At 38.6% G+C, this 17,280-nt stretch overlaps 1 protein-coding gene and 1 long non-coding RNA gene across 2 annotated transcripts in view; both read left to right on the top strand.

The window, feature by feature from the left end:
• LOC124281050 (solute carrier organic anion transporter family member 2B1-like) overlaps positions 1 to 3,631 on the top strand; it is a 46,730-nt gene extending 43,099 nt beyond the window's left edge. Inside the window, exons 2-5 of the mRNA XM_046717059.1 lie at positions 393 to 986; positions 2,768 to 2,854; positions 3,048 to 3,224; positions 3,555 to 3,631. Coding sequence (XP_046573015.1) covers positions 416 to 986; positions 2,768 to 2,854; positions 3,048 to 3,224; positions 3,555 to 3,631 — 912 coding nt within the window. The 5' untranslated portion in view covers positions 393 to 415. The remainder of the gene's footprint in view (positions 1 to 392; positions 987 to 2,767; positions 2,855 to 3,047; positions 3,225 to 3,554) is intronic.
• Positions 3,632 to 4,237: 606 nt separating this feature from the next.
• On the top strand, positions 4,238 to 13,449 carry LOC124281078. Its single transcript, XR_006899839.1, has 3 exons — positions 4,238 to 4,247; positions 11,219 to 11,222; positions 13,313 to 13,449. It is a non-coding gene; the product is annotated as an uncharacterized LOC124281078 (long non-coding RNA).
• The last annotated feature ends 3,831 nt before the right edge of the window (positions 13,450 to 17,280 follow it).

The following is a 17,280-nucleotide window of genomic DNA, read 5'->3' as shown; positions in this document are numbered from 1 at the left end:
TAATGATACTCAGTCATGAGTTTGATATGTCGTTGAACATAGTATAAATATACCTGTATCCTGTGTGGCTCATTAAAGAAGTTCATCCCCTGGAGAATCGAGCAGTTTTGTTTTCAACTGAGAACTAATGACTGATCACCGGTCACTCTGTTACATGAACGAGGGGCTTTCTTATGATAAGCGATTATTAACAGGTCGTTATAGCCGACTGGGGTTAAACTGCATTCAATCTGAATTGTTTGTGTGACACAAAACATGCCATCCGACAAGAAGATAGTCATTCAGTGGCACAGCTATATGTTATTTTCCCAGGTACCGCTAAGTCCATCGTTGATTTGTCTGTTTTCCAATAAGATCTCGTACAGTACATGTCCTTTCATCTGTTAATCCAGGCAGTGGCCTGCGTGTCAACACCATGGCTGAGTCTGGAGGATGTCGATGGTGTTTCAACAACATCCTCTGGTTTACTGCTGTCTACAGTATGTCGGCACTGTTGCTGGGGTCAGTCAAGCCCTACACAACGTCACAGATCACAGCACTAGAGAAACAGTTTGGACTCAGCAGTACAAGAAGTGGCCTCCTTCTGAGCTGCAACGAAATCGGTTGTCTTTCAGCTAGTTTCTTCTTCAGCCATTTTGGAGGAAGGGGTTGTATACCTAGGATCCTGTCCGGCGCAATGGTTTTGTATGGTATTGCTAGTTTAATGTGTGGTTTGTTACATTTCATGGATCCTGTATCGTTCCCTTCTTTAGATGCCTCCAACTATTCTTCTTCACAAGGTGCTAGATTGTGTCAGGATTCCGTACAGGAACATGAGAGATGCCCAGCCACGAAGGACCAAGCCACTGACAACGGACGTTGGATGTACAATGTGCAGGCCGTGCTTATGGTGTTACTAGGAGTGGGTAAATCCCCACAGTTTTCCCTGGGTCTACCGTACGTTGAGAATAATTCCAGCGACAAACAGCAGTCGAGTTTACTGACAGGTACGTTCTCAGGTCTTACATGATGTGAAGGGGAGAGTTTAGAAGATGAGAGTAAACATGATAAATATTTTGATTCATTATGAAATAGAGAAAATACATCGTTCGTTGTAAAGTGACAGTTTTTATGTATTTATCCATAAGAAACCTTTTGGTATCTGATTAGAAGACGTAGTGCATGTATAAAAAATGTGTTTGTAGATCGCGGGTTTCAAAAGGTATTGTATGCGAGTGTATTCGAAGTAGCGTGTGTAGTTAAAGTCGTGCTTGTAGTGGAACTCAAGACTTTTTATTCAGAAAAGCGGAAGCATTGTGAGTAGCGAAAGGAGAGTGTATTTGAAGTAGCGTGTGTAGTGGAAGTGTGTGTTGTCGAAGTATTGTGTGTAGTGGAAGTAGTGTGTGTGTGTGTAATGGAAGTAGTGTGTAGTGGAAGTAGTGTGTGTAGCGGAAGTAGTGTGTGTGCAATGGAAGTAGTGTGAGTAGTGGAAGTAGTGTGTGTAGCTGAACTAATGTGTATTGTAGAAGTAGTGTATCTAGCGGAAGTAGCGTGAGTAGTGGAAGTAGTGTGTGTAGTGGAAGAAGCGTGTGTAGTGGAAGCAGTGTCTCTAGAGGAAGTAGTGTGTATTTTGGAAGTAGTGTGTATTTTGGAAGTGGTATTGTAGTGGAAGTAGTGTGTATTTTGGAAGTAGTGTGTATTTTGGAAGTAGTGTGTATTTGGGAAGTAATGTGTACAGGGGAATTAGTATGTGTAGTGGAAGTAGTGTGTGTAGTGGAAGTAATGTGTGCAGGGGAAGTAGTATGTGTAGCGGAAGTAGTATGTGTAGTAAAAGTAGTGTGTGTAGTGGAAATAATGTGTGTAGCGGAAGTAATGTGTATTTTGGAAGTAGTATGTGTTGCGGAAGGAGCGTGTGTAGTGGAAGTAGTGTGTGTAAGGTGGAAGTAGTGTGTGTAGTGGAAGTGAGTGAGTCAGTGACTGAGTTTAGTTTTACGCCACACTCAGCAATATTACAGCTATATGGCAGGGGTCTGTAAATAATCGAGTCTGGACCAGACAATACAGTGATCAACAGCATGAGCATCGATCTGCGCAATTGGGAACCGATGACATGTGTCAAACAAGTCAGCGAGCCTGACCACCCGATCCCGTTAGTAGGCTCTTACGACATGCATGGGTTACTGAAGATCAATATTCTAAGCCGGACCTTGACGGGTCGTGTAGTGGAAGGAGAGAATATAGCAGAAATATTGTGTGTATGGGAAGGAGTGCAAAAAGCGATTGTGTGTAGCGGAAGGAGTTGGTATAGCGAAAGGATTGTGTGTGTAGCGGAAGGAGTGTGAAAAGCAAGAGGATTGTGTGTAGCAGAAGGATTGTGTATAGCAAAAGGATTGTGTGTAGCGGAATGAGCGCGCATAGCAAAAGGATTGTGTGTAGTGAAAAGAACCTGAAAAACAAAATGATTGTGTGTAGCGGAATGAGTGCGTATAGAGAAATGATTGTGTGTAGTGGAAAGAGACTAAAAAGCGAAAGGATTGTGTATAGTGGAAGGAGTGTGAAAAGCGAAAGGATTTTGTGTACCGAAAGGAGTGCAAAAAACGAAAGGATTGTAGTGGAAGGAATGCTTACAGCGAAAGGATTGTGCGTAGTGGAAGGAGTGTGAAAAGCGAAAGGATTGTGTGAAGCAGAAGGAGAGCACATAGCGGGAGGATTGTGTGTAGCGTAAGGATAGCGTGTAGTGGAAGTAGTTTACAGGTAATATAATTTGTTTGTATTCGTGGTCTTGTAGGCATCATTATGGCGATAGCTTTCCTTGGACCAGCTGTTGCACTCGGTCTTGGTGGATGGCTCAGTGACGTCCCCATTGATCTAAGCGGTTGGTTATGTGCTTGCATTAATTAGTGAATAGTAATTCCATTCAATCTTTCTTTACAAAAATGTTTTACAAGACTTTTTATTCAAATAAAGGTTTTGTATTCAGGGAATTCATTGGAATCAATGTTCTTTACGCCATACGAGCACAACACGTTTTTATGAAATTTATACCAGTTGTATGGTTTGGTTTCAAGAGTCCCAATTACACAGCCATCACCCCCAGTGGATAGGAGCATGGTGGATTGGGTACCTGATCCTTGGATGTGCAGCCATCGTTCTTGCTGTACCCTTAGGCTTCTTCCCAAGGCACATGAAGAAATCAACAGTTAAAGATATCCACACGGCCACGTCACTGATAAAGGATATAGTGGGTGAGTTGCTGCTGCACCTTCTTTCTGGGTGAAAGAAGTACCAGACGCCATGGTGTGGTACCTTGTAACATGCTTGTAATTACTCATTTACAATTTTCGCTCTGAGACTTACACTCTTCACAAAAAGAAACGGATAGGTGATTTTGAGAATATTGGACTCATGTTATTGCGGCAGAGTCAATACAAATATACTATTTCTTTCGCCAAAGCGTCATAAAAAAAACATGGAAAGCAAAATACACTTGCAAGTAATAGGAAAAGCATGCAGTGTTTTGGTCACTTATAGTAAACGTTGTGTTTCACTTTGTTATCCGTTTTTGCCTTGAAAAGCGGAAATAATCATGCCTTGTTTGAGTGCTGCCAATCGAGACATCGCCATTGGCCGCCTTGAAGCTGTGGAGTCGTAGTCTGACGCAGTTGACGATTTCTTCTTCACCAGCGAGATGGAAGACAGCGTGTCCACCGTCGGAGAAATGAACGTTTTGCCCCTAATCGCATTCGACAGGTCGACAGATTCGGTTGTGGAAGTGTCATGGTGTGGGGTGCGATATCCAGCACACACATATTTGATTTAGTGGTGGTTCAGGGAAATTTGACAGCAAATCGGTACATCAATGAAGTCCGTGTATGTCACATGCTTCCGATTATGAACCGACAGGGGGATTTGTTCCAGCATGACAATGCTACTTCACATACAGCAAGCGTCACTGTCCGCTACCGTGCCAATTCTAAAGTCAGTGTCTTGCTATGGCCTTCCCGATCACCAGATCTAAATAGAACACATATAGAACACATATAGGATGAACTCGATCGACGTGTACGTCAACGTCAAAACACGCCTCAGACACTTCCACAACTGGCCATCGCATTGCAGAAGGGTGGGGAGGAAAGAGAGACTTATCCAGTCCGTCCCGAGACGATGCCGAGCAGGAATTCCTGCCAATGATGGTCATACAAAGTACTGACTTTGACGCCATCTGGTGGACTCAAGTAAACAGAAACAGAACTATATTGGTGGCTGTTGTGTTGGCGAACTCTTTGTCAATAAATGTGTGAATTTTCACCATTGTAATTACATGAAATAATTGCTTTTAAACTAACGCAAGGAATTCTTCTGAAAATGGCTTATGCGTTTCTTTCTCTTTTTTGAAAGTGTTTTAAAGGGATGCTATAGGGTAAAAAATGGAAACATGTCTACGACACTAAGAGGATACTTTCCCAGCGCAAATTCCATGTGGTTATACATGGGACTTTTATTGCATGTTTGATCCCACACAAACAAATACCGCCATTTTCGGTATGTGATGTCTGTTTCCTATTATCTCTCCGTATCAATCGGTCTCTTGCTGCCATATCCGTTTATGGACCCATCACCCACAGAGATCCATTATGAAGTTGGTAGCTAAAATTTGTCTTGTTCTATTAACCGAATTATTTCCGTTGTTCCTGCAGACATGCCAAGGTCCATATTGCGGATATTGAAGAACCCAGTAGTCGCCTGTCTTCTCTTTGGGAACGCCAGTGCTTTGTTCTTTGTTGGAGGCTATTTCAGCTTTGCTCCAAAATACATCATGACCCAGTTTACAACGACGGCAGCTGAGGCGAACTTCATATTGAGTAAGGAGCGACAGTTTTGTTGACGTTATGTTTTAACGTGTGCATCAGTGAGTAGGACGCAAGTTAGTTACATTGAGACTGGCATGTCCTATCTCCAGATGAAAGTTGTGTATTGTCTCATATTATGCAAACATATCTCTCCAAGCTTTCTGTGAGTGAATCAAATGCGAGCCGTGTAAACTGATTCATACATGTAATCAGGAGATCTCACATGTTATTTTCGGTTTAAAATAGATGGATTCTTTATCTGTAAACCTGAAGGACACACATTTAAGGTATATGAACAGGGTTACATGATTGTTTAAAAGTGGAAACTAAATCACATTCACTTTTCATCTAAGTTCACATTTCCATACCTGAATGTGTTGAAGGTATTCTAGAGCTGATGTGGGCGTTAGTGGGCACCCTTCTTGGAGGCATAATCACTAGCAGATTCCAGCTTACCTGCATTGGATGCATGAAGCTCACGACCATACTGGTATTCATTGCAACTGTCCTCTGCTCTCTCACGCTGGTCTTTGGTTGCGACGAACAGAACATCAAAGGTCTAGGTGACAGCAGGTAAGAGGTAGTTATTACATATGGGGGAGGGTTAAGGTGACAGAGATGAGTGTCAGGGCTCACATAACCAAAACATATAGTTTCTTGGTGAAAAGCAGGTAGGTGCCAGTTGTTAGAATCAGAACATTGAGAGTTTGAAATTATTTATTTACTACGCACTGAAGGTCATCGACATTGTAAATTAAGATAGTCAGGTTCATATATTACATAAAAGAGCATCGGACATTTATGGCATGGAATATAAGTTATGAAAGTTTCTTCGTGGATTCTTCATGTTAAGCCTATTTAGTGTCATATTTTCTTTGGATGTCTGTGTGGTCACATGAACATGACGTGGTATTCCTTTTCGATGTAACTGTGTCACCAGGTTACAGAGAACCAGGTTACAGAGTCTTTGGTCTCCCTTTACATATTGATATCTGACCATTTCAGTTTGGAGCGTATGAGAACCACAACGGTAGCAGGAGAGTACATTACGAGATTTATCAATGTAAATATTTAGATGAAATTCGATTGAAAGAGGAAAAGATACACGTATTAGGATTCTTAACATTTTCTGAATGCCATTCTTGTTCATGATTATATTTGAATCTTGATACATACAGGTTCGGATACGAAATTGCTTGTTATTTCCCAATATAGCCAATACAAGTTATACGGTATCTTTGGTCTCTGGGATCCAGTTAATCTTGCAGTTTACAGCTTATTTAAACGAACGATCATAGTTCTTTCGTCTTTAACTACTATGAAGCAAAGATACTACCTTACACTAACAAGTAATATGATGGGTTGAATACAGCATACACTTAGATTTTCTGAATGTATGCTGAAATATATTCTGAATTTTGTTTTCAAGATCATGAAACTTATACATAAATACGTCTGCAGTAAATAATTCTGTTTCAGATATTCAATAATAAATGACACTGTTTGCAACTGTGATGCAACGGAGTACGTGCCACTGTGTGGAGTTGATGGAGTGACGTATATCAATCCCTGTATGGCTGGATGCAAGTCTCAGAACGGTACAGTAAGTATCTCACTCCCTGCAAGCATGGAGCCATGTATGTCAGGATGCCAGTCTCAGAACGGCACAGTACGTATCACACTTCCTGTGAGGTTCTCTGTATGTCAGGATGCCAGTCTCAGAATGGTATAGTAAGTATGTCACTCCCTGTGTGGGATGCCAGTATGAAAACTGCACTGTGGGTATCTCTTAGTAGAGCGACATGTCACCTTAGATATGCACCGAGAGGGACTAAAATTGGTATCTTATTCCATCAGTGTCATTGGATTATACACAATTAAATACAGATAATGCCCCGGTGTCTTTTAGTATATATTTTCATTTATAAGTATTTAATATCTGTGTTGTACGCTGGTCTTATTTCAGACATACATGGGGTGCAGCGAGATTCCTGGTAACGAAGGCACAGTGGGCAAATGCCAATTAGATTGTCCCTATCTGTATCCCTACGTCATCGTTGACCTAATGTCCGGCCTGGCGGCGACAATTTCCTTAGTCCCTGTCATGATGACACTAATGAGGTAGGTACTTTTAACACAAACACACACGCACATACGCACACACACACACCTGTTTACGAGACCGTTAATCAATGTTTACAAGAATACATATGACATCAGATAAATACAAACCGATTTAGTCCCAAGATAGTTAAGTAAATTAGTCCCCCCTCCCTACATTGTTTGACCGCCTCCGTGGTGTAGTGGTTAGAGCATCCGTCCGGAGAGCGGAAGGTCGCGGGTTCGATCCCCAACCGCGTCATACCAAAAGACGTTAAAATATGGTACTAGTTGGTTCCTGCCTGGCGCTCGGCATTAATGGGTACAACAAGGACTGGTCGGCTCGGAGTCAGTATAATGTGTCTGAGTGGGGTATTCATGCTTCACTGCGGCATGGTATCTCAGTGGGCTAGTACTATAAAACCAGCTTCAGTCTGGGCTAGTACAAGCAGCCGCACATACACATACACACGCATGCACGTCGTCACATGAGAGAAATATTCTCAAGCACGACGTTAAACCCAATTTCACCTCACCTCACCCTACATTGTTTCTTTTTATATTACAGGAATCATAATAGAAACTATTAAACTTTCTCTGATACTTTCGTCTTTATCCAGTTAGATACAGCTGCTGAGAATTACCATGACATGGTACCTCACTGTTCAGGGAGAAACACACAGAAGTGAATGTCATTGATTCTTCGTTATCCAGTGTACCCTGTCAGAAACACAATAACTCTCCAACCACTTAAACTGTTTCATCTCATGTTTGTTTAACGTTCTATCTAACAACAGTTGTTGCGTGTAACTGGATTTTATACTTTAAGCATTTTGAGCCCAAAGAATTTGTTTTCAAATAATATGGACACTTGAACAAGTAGAACAAAGTTTCCTTTCGGTGTAACTGTGTGCAAAATGTATGATTCACATGATGTACAAGCGATATGTGCGATCGTATGTTCTTTCAAAAAACGTCTTAATGTCATATAACTCAAATTATATCGTAAGTTATGTAACACATCAATTGAGAGACTAAAACCACTCAATGTGTCTTTTATAATCAAAAAGTTGTCAGTGACAACTGGATACTGTTAACTGCTGGGATTTCTTTCTACATCTACTTCCGATTGACTGCTGAGCATGCAAATGATGCAAGTTCAGAACTGAAGTCTTGTACGTCAATTTTGGATCTGAGGCATGGTACTTCAATTTCATATCGGATGTTTGGTTCTTTCTAGTTCAGAACAGAAGTATATTATTTCAGTCCAGACTGAAGTATGGTACTTCAATTTCATTATGATATTTCAGGTGCATTTTCACAAAGACCTTCTTTTTCATTTTCGGAACTGAAGTAAGGGACTTCAATTTCAGAAATGAAGTATGGTACTTCAATCCAGTACGTCAATTTGGGAACTGTACGCTACATCAATTTCGAAACTGAAGTAAGGTACTTCAATTTCGGAACTAAAGTATGGTACCTCAATTTCAGAACTGAAGTATGGTACTTTTATCAAGTACGTCAATTTCGGAACTAAAGTATGGTACCTCAATTTCGGAAATGAAGTATAATACTTTAATCCAGTACATCAATTTAGGAACTGAAGTATGGTACCTCAATTTCGGAACTGAAGTATGGTACCTCAACTTCAGAAATGAAGTAGGGTCCGTCAATTTCGAAACTTTATAAGGTACGTTAATTTCTGAACTGAAGTATGGTACTTCAATTTCACAAAGACCTTCTTCAGAACCTCATTTACACATCCAATATAGGACGCCATCAGCTCCCGCAAATTCTATCCTCAAGAATATACCCAACAATTCTGTCAAGAATATATAAACTCGAGGGCTCTATTTTGTTCTGACAATGGAGAATTCTTGGCTTTCCAAACTCCATGCAGAAAACATGCCTTTGAACTGTCTTACAGATTTGGGCAGAGAGACTAAAGGGTAGTACAATGAGGATGAACAAGTGTTGGCCTCCTCTACATGGATTTGCAGACTCTTCTGGTGCATTTGTTCTGCTATCCATTCCCATTAGATCTCCATTGCAGCTGTTTGTTCAACAGGACGCAACATCAAGCACATCGAGTGGTATACTTTTACAGGACAGTCTCGAAAACATATAACCCAGTAGTGTTTAACGACATTCAAAGACGAAGGTTTGTTTGAATTCTTGAACTTAATGAGTGAGTATACTTGGCCTTTGTTGAATGGACCTGGGAATTTGAGTCAACATTGCTACACTGGACCAATAGAAGACATGATCAGAAGCTTGTTCTGACTTCCTGTCACCAGACACAAAAGCAGCTTATCCACGCTCAACAGCTAAGATTGTATTCCAAGGTTCCAATCGCAGCAAAGTTTCTAATAACCTAATGCTTAACTGCAAATTCCTTCATGTGTTTCAACAAAGCTGCAGCATATATCAAATTTTGACTACCCCAGTGAATGCAAGCTAGTGGAAATTTCATAGGCAATGGAAATGTGTTTCTGCCATATATATTACGATATTTTGTCGACACATTCGGGAAGGAATCGTTTCCCTTATGTCCTTTTTAGTTAACTATATATTTGATAATCTAATTACTTTGACCGATAATTTGATTATTTGATTCCTATAAAGAACAGTGCACCCGAGGGACAAATCCATGGCTGTGGCTATATCGTCTTTCCTAAGTAGTTTTGTCGGTGAGTAAAAGAAAGGTATAAGGGGGCTGCTCGTGTTTGCTTGTATTTGACTACCACGGAGGTAGATCTTACTCTATCAACCCCACGATGAAAGCAGGTGGAAGAGAATTAAATCCTCGGAATACCCTTACGTACTCTTAATGACAGTTCATACACATGAATTTATACAATACCACTCCAAGCTGTAACAAATGCTTCTACTTAAGCATGCTTTTTTGTATTGTAAGTATTTTGTGTCATGTATGTTCCATTTAAACATATAAGAAATGAAAATCCAAATATATGCTTCATCTTGGACAGACTGTAAATCAAATTGACTCATTATATGTACGCAAATGTAGCAACTTTAAAGGTTAAGTGGAATGTAAGTTGGAATGTATATAAAGTAGAGAGTGTATATTATGGGGCCACTTATGATGAATTATTCTGTTCCCCAGGTTATCTTCCAGCACCTATCGTTTATGGAAAGGCCATTGACACCACGTGCATCCTCTGGGAAACAAGGTGTGATGAGGTCGGCGCATGCGCAGTATATGATCTCCCAAGCCTACGATATTGTGTGAAAGGGATGGACACAGGATTTCAAGTTCTATCGTCAGCTGGCTTCTTTGCAGCTTTCCTTTTACTAAAAAATGGGGCCGTTGATGAGTATTCCGATTCAGATGCACCACAAATCCAACCTGAAAAAGCAGGATATACTGAAATGTGATGTTCAGCTTACACAGTTTTAAAACTCCTTCCAGACGGAAACGAAACTGTGTTCGTTTGGGGCGTTTATGGAATGAATATGTTGATTACTCCAATAACTAAAAAATGGACCAAATACAAAGACAACAGTATTCCTGTATAGTGCATAGATATAACACTCTTCAGCTACATAGGTTAAAACATCAAGTCACTCTTTAAGGAAATTCTTAAAGGAGAGAATATACGTAGTAGTATAATATAAAATGTCAACGTGTTTCTATCTTGTTAAAGCACAGTTCCCATTATTGGGTTCAAGGGGTCATCATCATATGCCTGTCCAGCGCGGAATAATTGTCTATTCTGGTATTTTCTGTCAAAAAATAAGTTGTAGGACTAACTTCAATTTTACTTGACTACAGACAGACACGCCTTTTTTCTACCCATTGGGAAATGTAGTCCTCTCTAAATTTAGTACACAGGGGTACAACTTCTTTGAGTGGCATGTTTAGAAGTTGGTGAATCAGACAAACTTTATGGATGAACAACTTCTTTATTCGGATGATGCGACGTACAGATTCTTGTATCGTTGTCAAGCAAGTATGAGTCAGGTAAAAAAAGGGTGTGCTACAGGGAATGTGTGAAACCAGGGATTTCACGTAATCCCTGAAAGATTCAGTGATTTCGCGAAATCAGTGTGACCCCCGGGGATTTCATGTATTCCCTAAAATTTTCAGGGATTTCATAAAATTACTGATTTTCATGGTGTTCCATTACACACATTCCCTGTTAGGATATAAGTGAATGTGTGAAATTAATGTTTGTAGCTTAAAACTTTACTGTTGAGTTTCATTTCATTCATTTTTTGTTCCCCAATTTCACTCTTCTTGAGATTATAAGTGAGTTTTAATCTAGACATGTGTGTTTTCCTATTCTTTAGAAGCTATAATTTGTTTTTATTCAAAAGCCTAAATTCATTCACAAGTTTTACATTGATGTAACAAATGTCCAAACCGTTACCACAGCATGGAAAAAAATATGTCATATTTGTTACAAGCTACAATTTCTAATACACATTTCACTGTCTGTCCAAAATAGGGTTAGCAGTTAAAGTAAATTAATATCATTTTTCCTTTCATGTTACCTATTTCTAGGTTAAATTACATTGTTTAAGATTTATGTCCTGCCCGTTACCATTCCTGTCCAAACCATTACCACCATTGTCCTAACCGTTACTGGTGTTAATTAACGGCTCTAAATAATTCATGATAATACATGAAACACTCCTCTTTATGTTGGTGTCATCAAAAGGTGTTCTGGGCGTAATAGCTGGTGTTTATTTTAGACAATTTCACCTGTTGAAAGCTTAGTATATACCTAATAATGTTTTAGAAAGATGCTATTATTTTGTGGTAAATAAATGAAAGATACAAAATAACACTTTCAAGATTCATGATAATAGCTTTTACCTTCAAGTTTGATTAAGTCAGTGTAAAAGCTGTGTCTGCCATCTTTAAAAGATTTTTATGAAATATATTTCAAAATCTTCATTCTGAATGAGAAATGGTAACGGTCAGGACGTTCCCCCCACCCTATCAAGTAAAAGGTCAATAAGTACATTTGAGCATGCATGTTTGTATTTTTTTAATAATTAAGTGTTTGAGATTCTATTTGAATAACAATTAAATCAGTCTTGGGGAGTTTGATTTTACTGTAATAAAGAATTGAAAATCCTGCCAATTTTGAAATTACCCATATATATAGTTTTTGCAAGAAGAAAAAATATCTGGTCTTGTCTTATATATATCTTTTTATCTGCATAAGATATTTCGCCGTTCACCGGATCTACAGGTGTACAATGGAAACTAAGTGTCGTCATAGGCGACGCATAATGGTAAGATATATTGATTACCGTCATGCGTCGCCTATGACGACACTTAGTTCATATCTTTTATATACCTATTGCCTATACACCTGCAAAAATCACATATATATATACATTTGTATATGCACGCAATAAATAATTAACAAGAACAACAAGAAGCTAATTGGGGTGTACAGTAACAACGTGACAACAAGGGATTACAATGAACAAAATCCAACAGGCTGGCCTTCAAACAACTCAAGCAAGACCCAGATATCGTCATTGTTCCAGCGGAGAAGGGTAGGGCCACTGTTGTGTTAGACCAGCCCCACTTCCACTCCATGGTGGACAACGTGCTGCAGGATTCAACTACCTACAAGAAGATCAAGAAGGACCCAACCACAAAACTAACTATGAACTATCTGTGGACTATCTTTTCCCATTTCCGTATCCATACGCACTTCGATGACTTATGGACAAATGAACATGGTGAAATTATGTTGATACTTTATAAATTGATGACAAAAGAGCTTTGGTCAGATGTAGCATAAAAACAACTCGTTCCCATTACTTATCTGCATTAGGTCCCTGGTGAAATATATCGTCCTGCAACTCACTAAAGAAACCTGATTAGAAATGGGAACGAGTTTAATACTAGCCTTTATCACAGTATTTCAAATAGGATTGGATAGAAGTGAACGACAGGTTCCCCTGTTTTTCATTGCGAGATTAACCATATGTAGTGTGCCATGCCAACATGTCAATAACAGGTCGAAAAATACCACCAACTAGGATCAGATTTTGTTTTTCTTGATTAATCAGTGCTACAGTTTGTATGTATTAGAAGCAATATCGCCCTTTTGCAAGTACAAACAGCACCAAATATATATAAACAAGAGTCATATATCTACAGCCAAGAACACATGTATATGGGTTGTATTTCTGGGCGAGGTAAGTATTTAGTGAAAGATACAACGTTCCTACAAACAAGGAACGTTACTCCAAACCAATGGCAATGGGTTTTGACTATTCCAAACGATTTCTTATAGACTTTTATAGTGACGCTACATATTATTTATTTTAATTCACTAAGCCCTCAGCAGCTGGTAACATGTACCGGTATGCACAGTGATCAGCTTACCAAGTTCTTTTTCCGAGTACAGGAAGCTCGTCACTCGCTTGGAATATTCCGTGGAGACATTCAGCATACGTCATCATTTTGAAAACGATAGCACTAAATGTTGAAAAAATGGTCAATTTCAATTACTGGATGCGTGTAAAACACAATGTTACACTTAATCATCCAATCATCTGTAATGAAAACTCTCTTAGAAAACTGCTCGTTAAATGTTCTTTTTTTTACTTTGGTGTAGTAGATTGTAGTGATTTATACATGTACAGCACACGCGTACACACACAAGTATATACTGATTAGATGCACTGACTATGCTACAAGTGTTAAATGATGTATATTTCATTATGTTTTTTTGCATTAATAAAGGTTTTAAGGACACGTTATTTTACACATACTATGGAAATCAATTCATAATTTTTATAAAAGACGAGGGTGATGGATCAATTTCATGCATGTTTGAGGCAGCCAAGATCATACCAAACAAACGTATGATTTCAACGATGAAAACATGAACAATTCATTAACCTTTAAAACCAGTAAAGATACATATTTCAGATTCATTAATGGTCTGCTGTTTGCCTTTGCCTGACATCATGAAATCCAAGCAGAGTAAGCTACATTCATGGAATATCGTTTTGACACTTATGACATGGTGTGATGGAGACTGTTTCAGGTTTGTTTGTATAATCAAACACTCAAATCAATCTCAGTGTTTGGTAAATCATCGTGGGAAGGCTGACACAAATGTCTCTGAATTCCAAAAGTAAATAGTTTTATCAACCTTGATATAAGCAACTGACAGTCCACATGGAGAGGAATCAACGTTGGACTGAAAGCATGCAATTCAGAAAAAGGCCAGAAAAATGGGTGTGGTCACATGTAGCAGCTAATGTGACATATGTAGGTCTGGATAATGAATTTTACCTAAAATTATAAAGTAAATGGTTGGAATATGGCCAGCAGTCTGAATAACCGACTCATGAACCATACCACCTGTTCAAGTCGAAGAAGGGGCGGTGGAGTAGCCTAGTGGTTAAAACGTTCGTTCGTCACGCTGAAAACCCGGATTCGATTCCCCACATGGGTACAATGTGTGAAGCCAATTTCTGGTGTCCCCCGCCGTGATAGTGCTGGAATATTGCTTTAAGCGGCGTAAAACTAAACTCACTCACTCAAGTCGAGAAAGGGAAATGACCCCTGAGGCAGATGAAAGATCTTGAGACTACCCCCTTCTAAGGAAATTACACTTCACAGTCTATAATCAAGCTAAGGCTTTGAAATACTCCTTTATAAAAAGTACTGACAGTTTGATGTTTTTAGGTGGATAAACTAGCCGATGTCACGCATGTGGTTGTTTAAAGCCAGAACAACCAGCCAATATTCTACGATTGAAATAGCTTGGTACAGCTAAGTTGATTTTTAAAGCTTTCGGACTTACATACATGTACGTGTACCCTCTCAGGAGGACAATATTTTTACAATTCTTTAACCCCATTCGAGGTCAAAACCATTTATTCTACCGTTTATAAAATATCATTTATCTATTCACAAAACATATTAATCAAAATTTAACAAACAATTCTATCACTTTTAAAAACTTAAATATGTGATAATTAATGACAATTAACATTAGTAAAAAGGTCCTTAACTGTTTTGACATTGAAATATTTATTCCTTGTGTTAAAGGCAAAAAGTATAAATTTCAATAATTTGACAAATATATTGTTTGTCCTTACCATAAGCTATATATATATATATATATATATATATATATATATATATATATATATATATATATATATGTATATTCATATATATATGTAATTAGCAGTGTTTTTGAACATACCGGCTAAAAAGGTGTTTCTCTGCAATGATTCATGGGTTTATATAGTAGCATTATGTAGACATTAAAACACAATTGTTACACAAAATACTCCCATGACACCGGCACCGAAGGCTACTTGCCTTCTGACATTGTTACATAACTGGAAACGATGAGCCTTATCATGGACCGTGACAGTATTTGCACTCAAATTTATCTCTCCAATGTTTTTGTTTGCGAAACCTATGAACTGATATATTAAGGGTATTTCGAGATTTTCAGAAAGGTTACGTTTGTCAGTACTGTCGTCGGAGTTTTCTCTTGGCTTCCTTGCATTGCAAGTAGAATTCTCTGTCTAATAGCTTGGTTTAATGACCATGTGGACCACCAGGTGTGATCTGCAACAACGAAATACAGCAAATAAATACATTTTTACATAATCCCTTTGATACATACACAACTTCAGAATATTGCATTATTATATCCGACAAATATCTCCTCTGAAACCTGATTCCCCGTTTTCCCCTGATGGATTCTCCTATGTGGGAACAATGCTCTTGAAATTGTAAATATATAATACAATGCATGCCACTTATGCCCTAAACTATATGAGGAGAAAGTATAATAAGATTAATGTAATGACTAACCACTTCAATATGCCTAAATAGCAACTGACAAGAAACTATTGTGAAAACACAGATTATTGTGTATAATGTAGTTATTTAAAGACTGAAATCTCTCAAATAGGAAACATTGCAATTACAAACACTACCTAACCATATAGCAAACAACCAACATAATACTCCATCTTCGACACATAATGGAAGCTTCTAAAGCGTGAATGTCAAGATATTTGGAAATTGAAATGCATTTCTCAATAATTTGCTATCATTAATGACATATTACTCATTAAAAGATATTACAAACATTCTCTTGCGTAAAGTTAAAGTCCTCCTCCAGAAACGTGTTGGGCAAAAAACATACTCTGCACTTCCCTCTCTATTGACATGTACTTTATTGACTGGAGGCACAAACGCTCAAACCTTATAATCAGGCTGACTTTTCTCTCAGGTGAAATTCCTCTCTCTCTATACACTTGGTATATTTAAAATAACTTTCAGACAATGATACTAAGTCTCTGTGTATTTAGGCAATTCCAAATGACCAGTGAACATAGCTGTAGCAAATTAGGAGCATGTGACTCTGTGGCTAATCCAAAGTAATTGTCCCGCTTTAATGCAGAAATCGAGTATTCTATAAATCTCTTATTTAAACACATTCTGTGTTTTTACTGATCAAAAAACGTTAATAAACTGATACACATTTAATTCAAAATAATTCTACAGGTAGTTGAGCACACTTGTACTAGTTCAGTGCATAATTCCAAACTGCAGAATCGGAAATTCCATTCCATTTTAGTAGCACACAGAAGGTTTTTTCTACACGTGTGTTACTATTCTAAGAAGGGAATGCCCGACACGTCAGGTAAGGTGATTCAAAATGACGCCGCTGACATGCGAGTGATCGACTGTGAAGTTTGATGTCTTGCAAATATTAACCTCTGGATATTTTGATAACGAAAATAGGGCGCACTTGTAGGTATAAGTACAAAGAAGTCATTCATATAGGTTTTTCGTGCGCAATAGTCGCAACGGGTGCTCGAAAGTGCAACAAAGGATTTCTTCCTTTGCGGCCTATAGGGGTGCTTCATAGCGTTCGTGTGTGTGAGCGCTATGTATCTTAGCTAAGACATGGGTAGCCATGACAAAGGCCTTTAATATGAAATGTCATATACTGAATAGACGGATGCAGAGGGGGTGGGGGTGATCGTCGCAAGGGAAGTCTATCCTCCAGATGCACTAGGCTGTTTTGTTTGGGCGTTTGAATCAAACATGATGCTAGTGTATTTCAGCACCCGTGTATTTCGCTGATTTTGACAATGTTTCATTTCACTCAAACTCAACGTATATTGAATCAGTTGCTTCACTGCATGTTCCAACATGTCGTTTCAAGTACCCATTAAACACACAGAAAGTTGCATTTACCTTAGAGTATAAATGACCTCACCACGTTAAAGTTTATATATGACTATCAAATTTTAGGGTGTTCCCATACTTTTTGTTTGTAGTACATATTCTTCGATTGTATTCAGTATT

This window comes from Haliotis rubra, unplaced genomic scaffold, assembly GCF_003918875.1.
Source record: "Haliotis rubra isolate DU_JTF1 unplaced genomic scaffold, ASM391887v1 Scf279, whole genome shotgun sequence".
NCBI classification, from domain to species: Eukaryota; Metazoa; Mollusca; class Gastropoda; order Lepetellida; family Haliotidae; genus Haliotis; species Haliotis rubra.
Note: the sequence above shows the minus strand (reverse complement) of the source record. Positions and strands in the feature narration are given on the sequence as shown.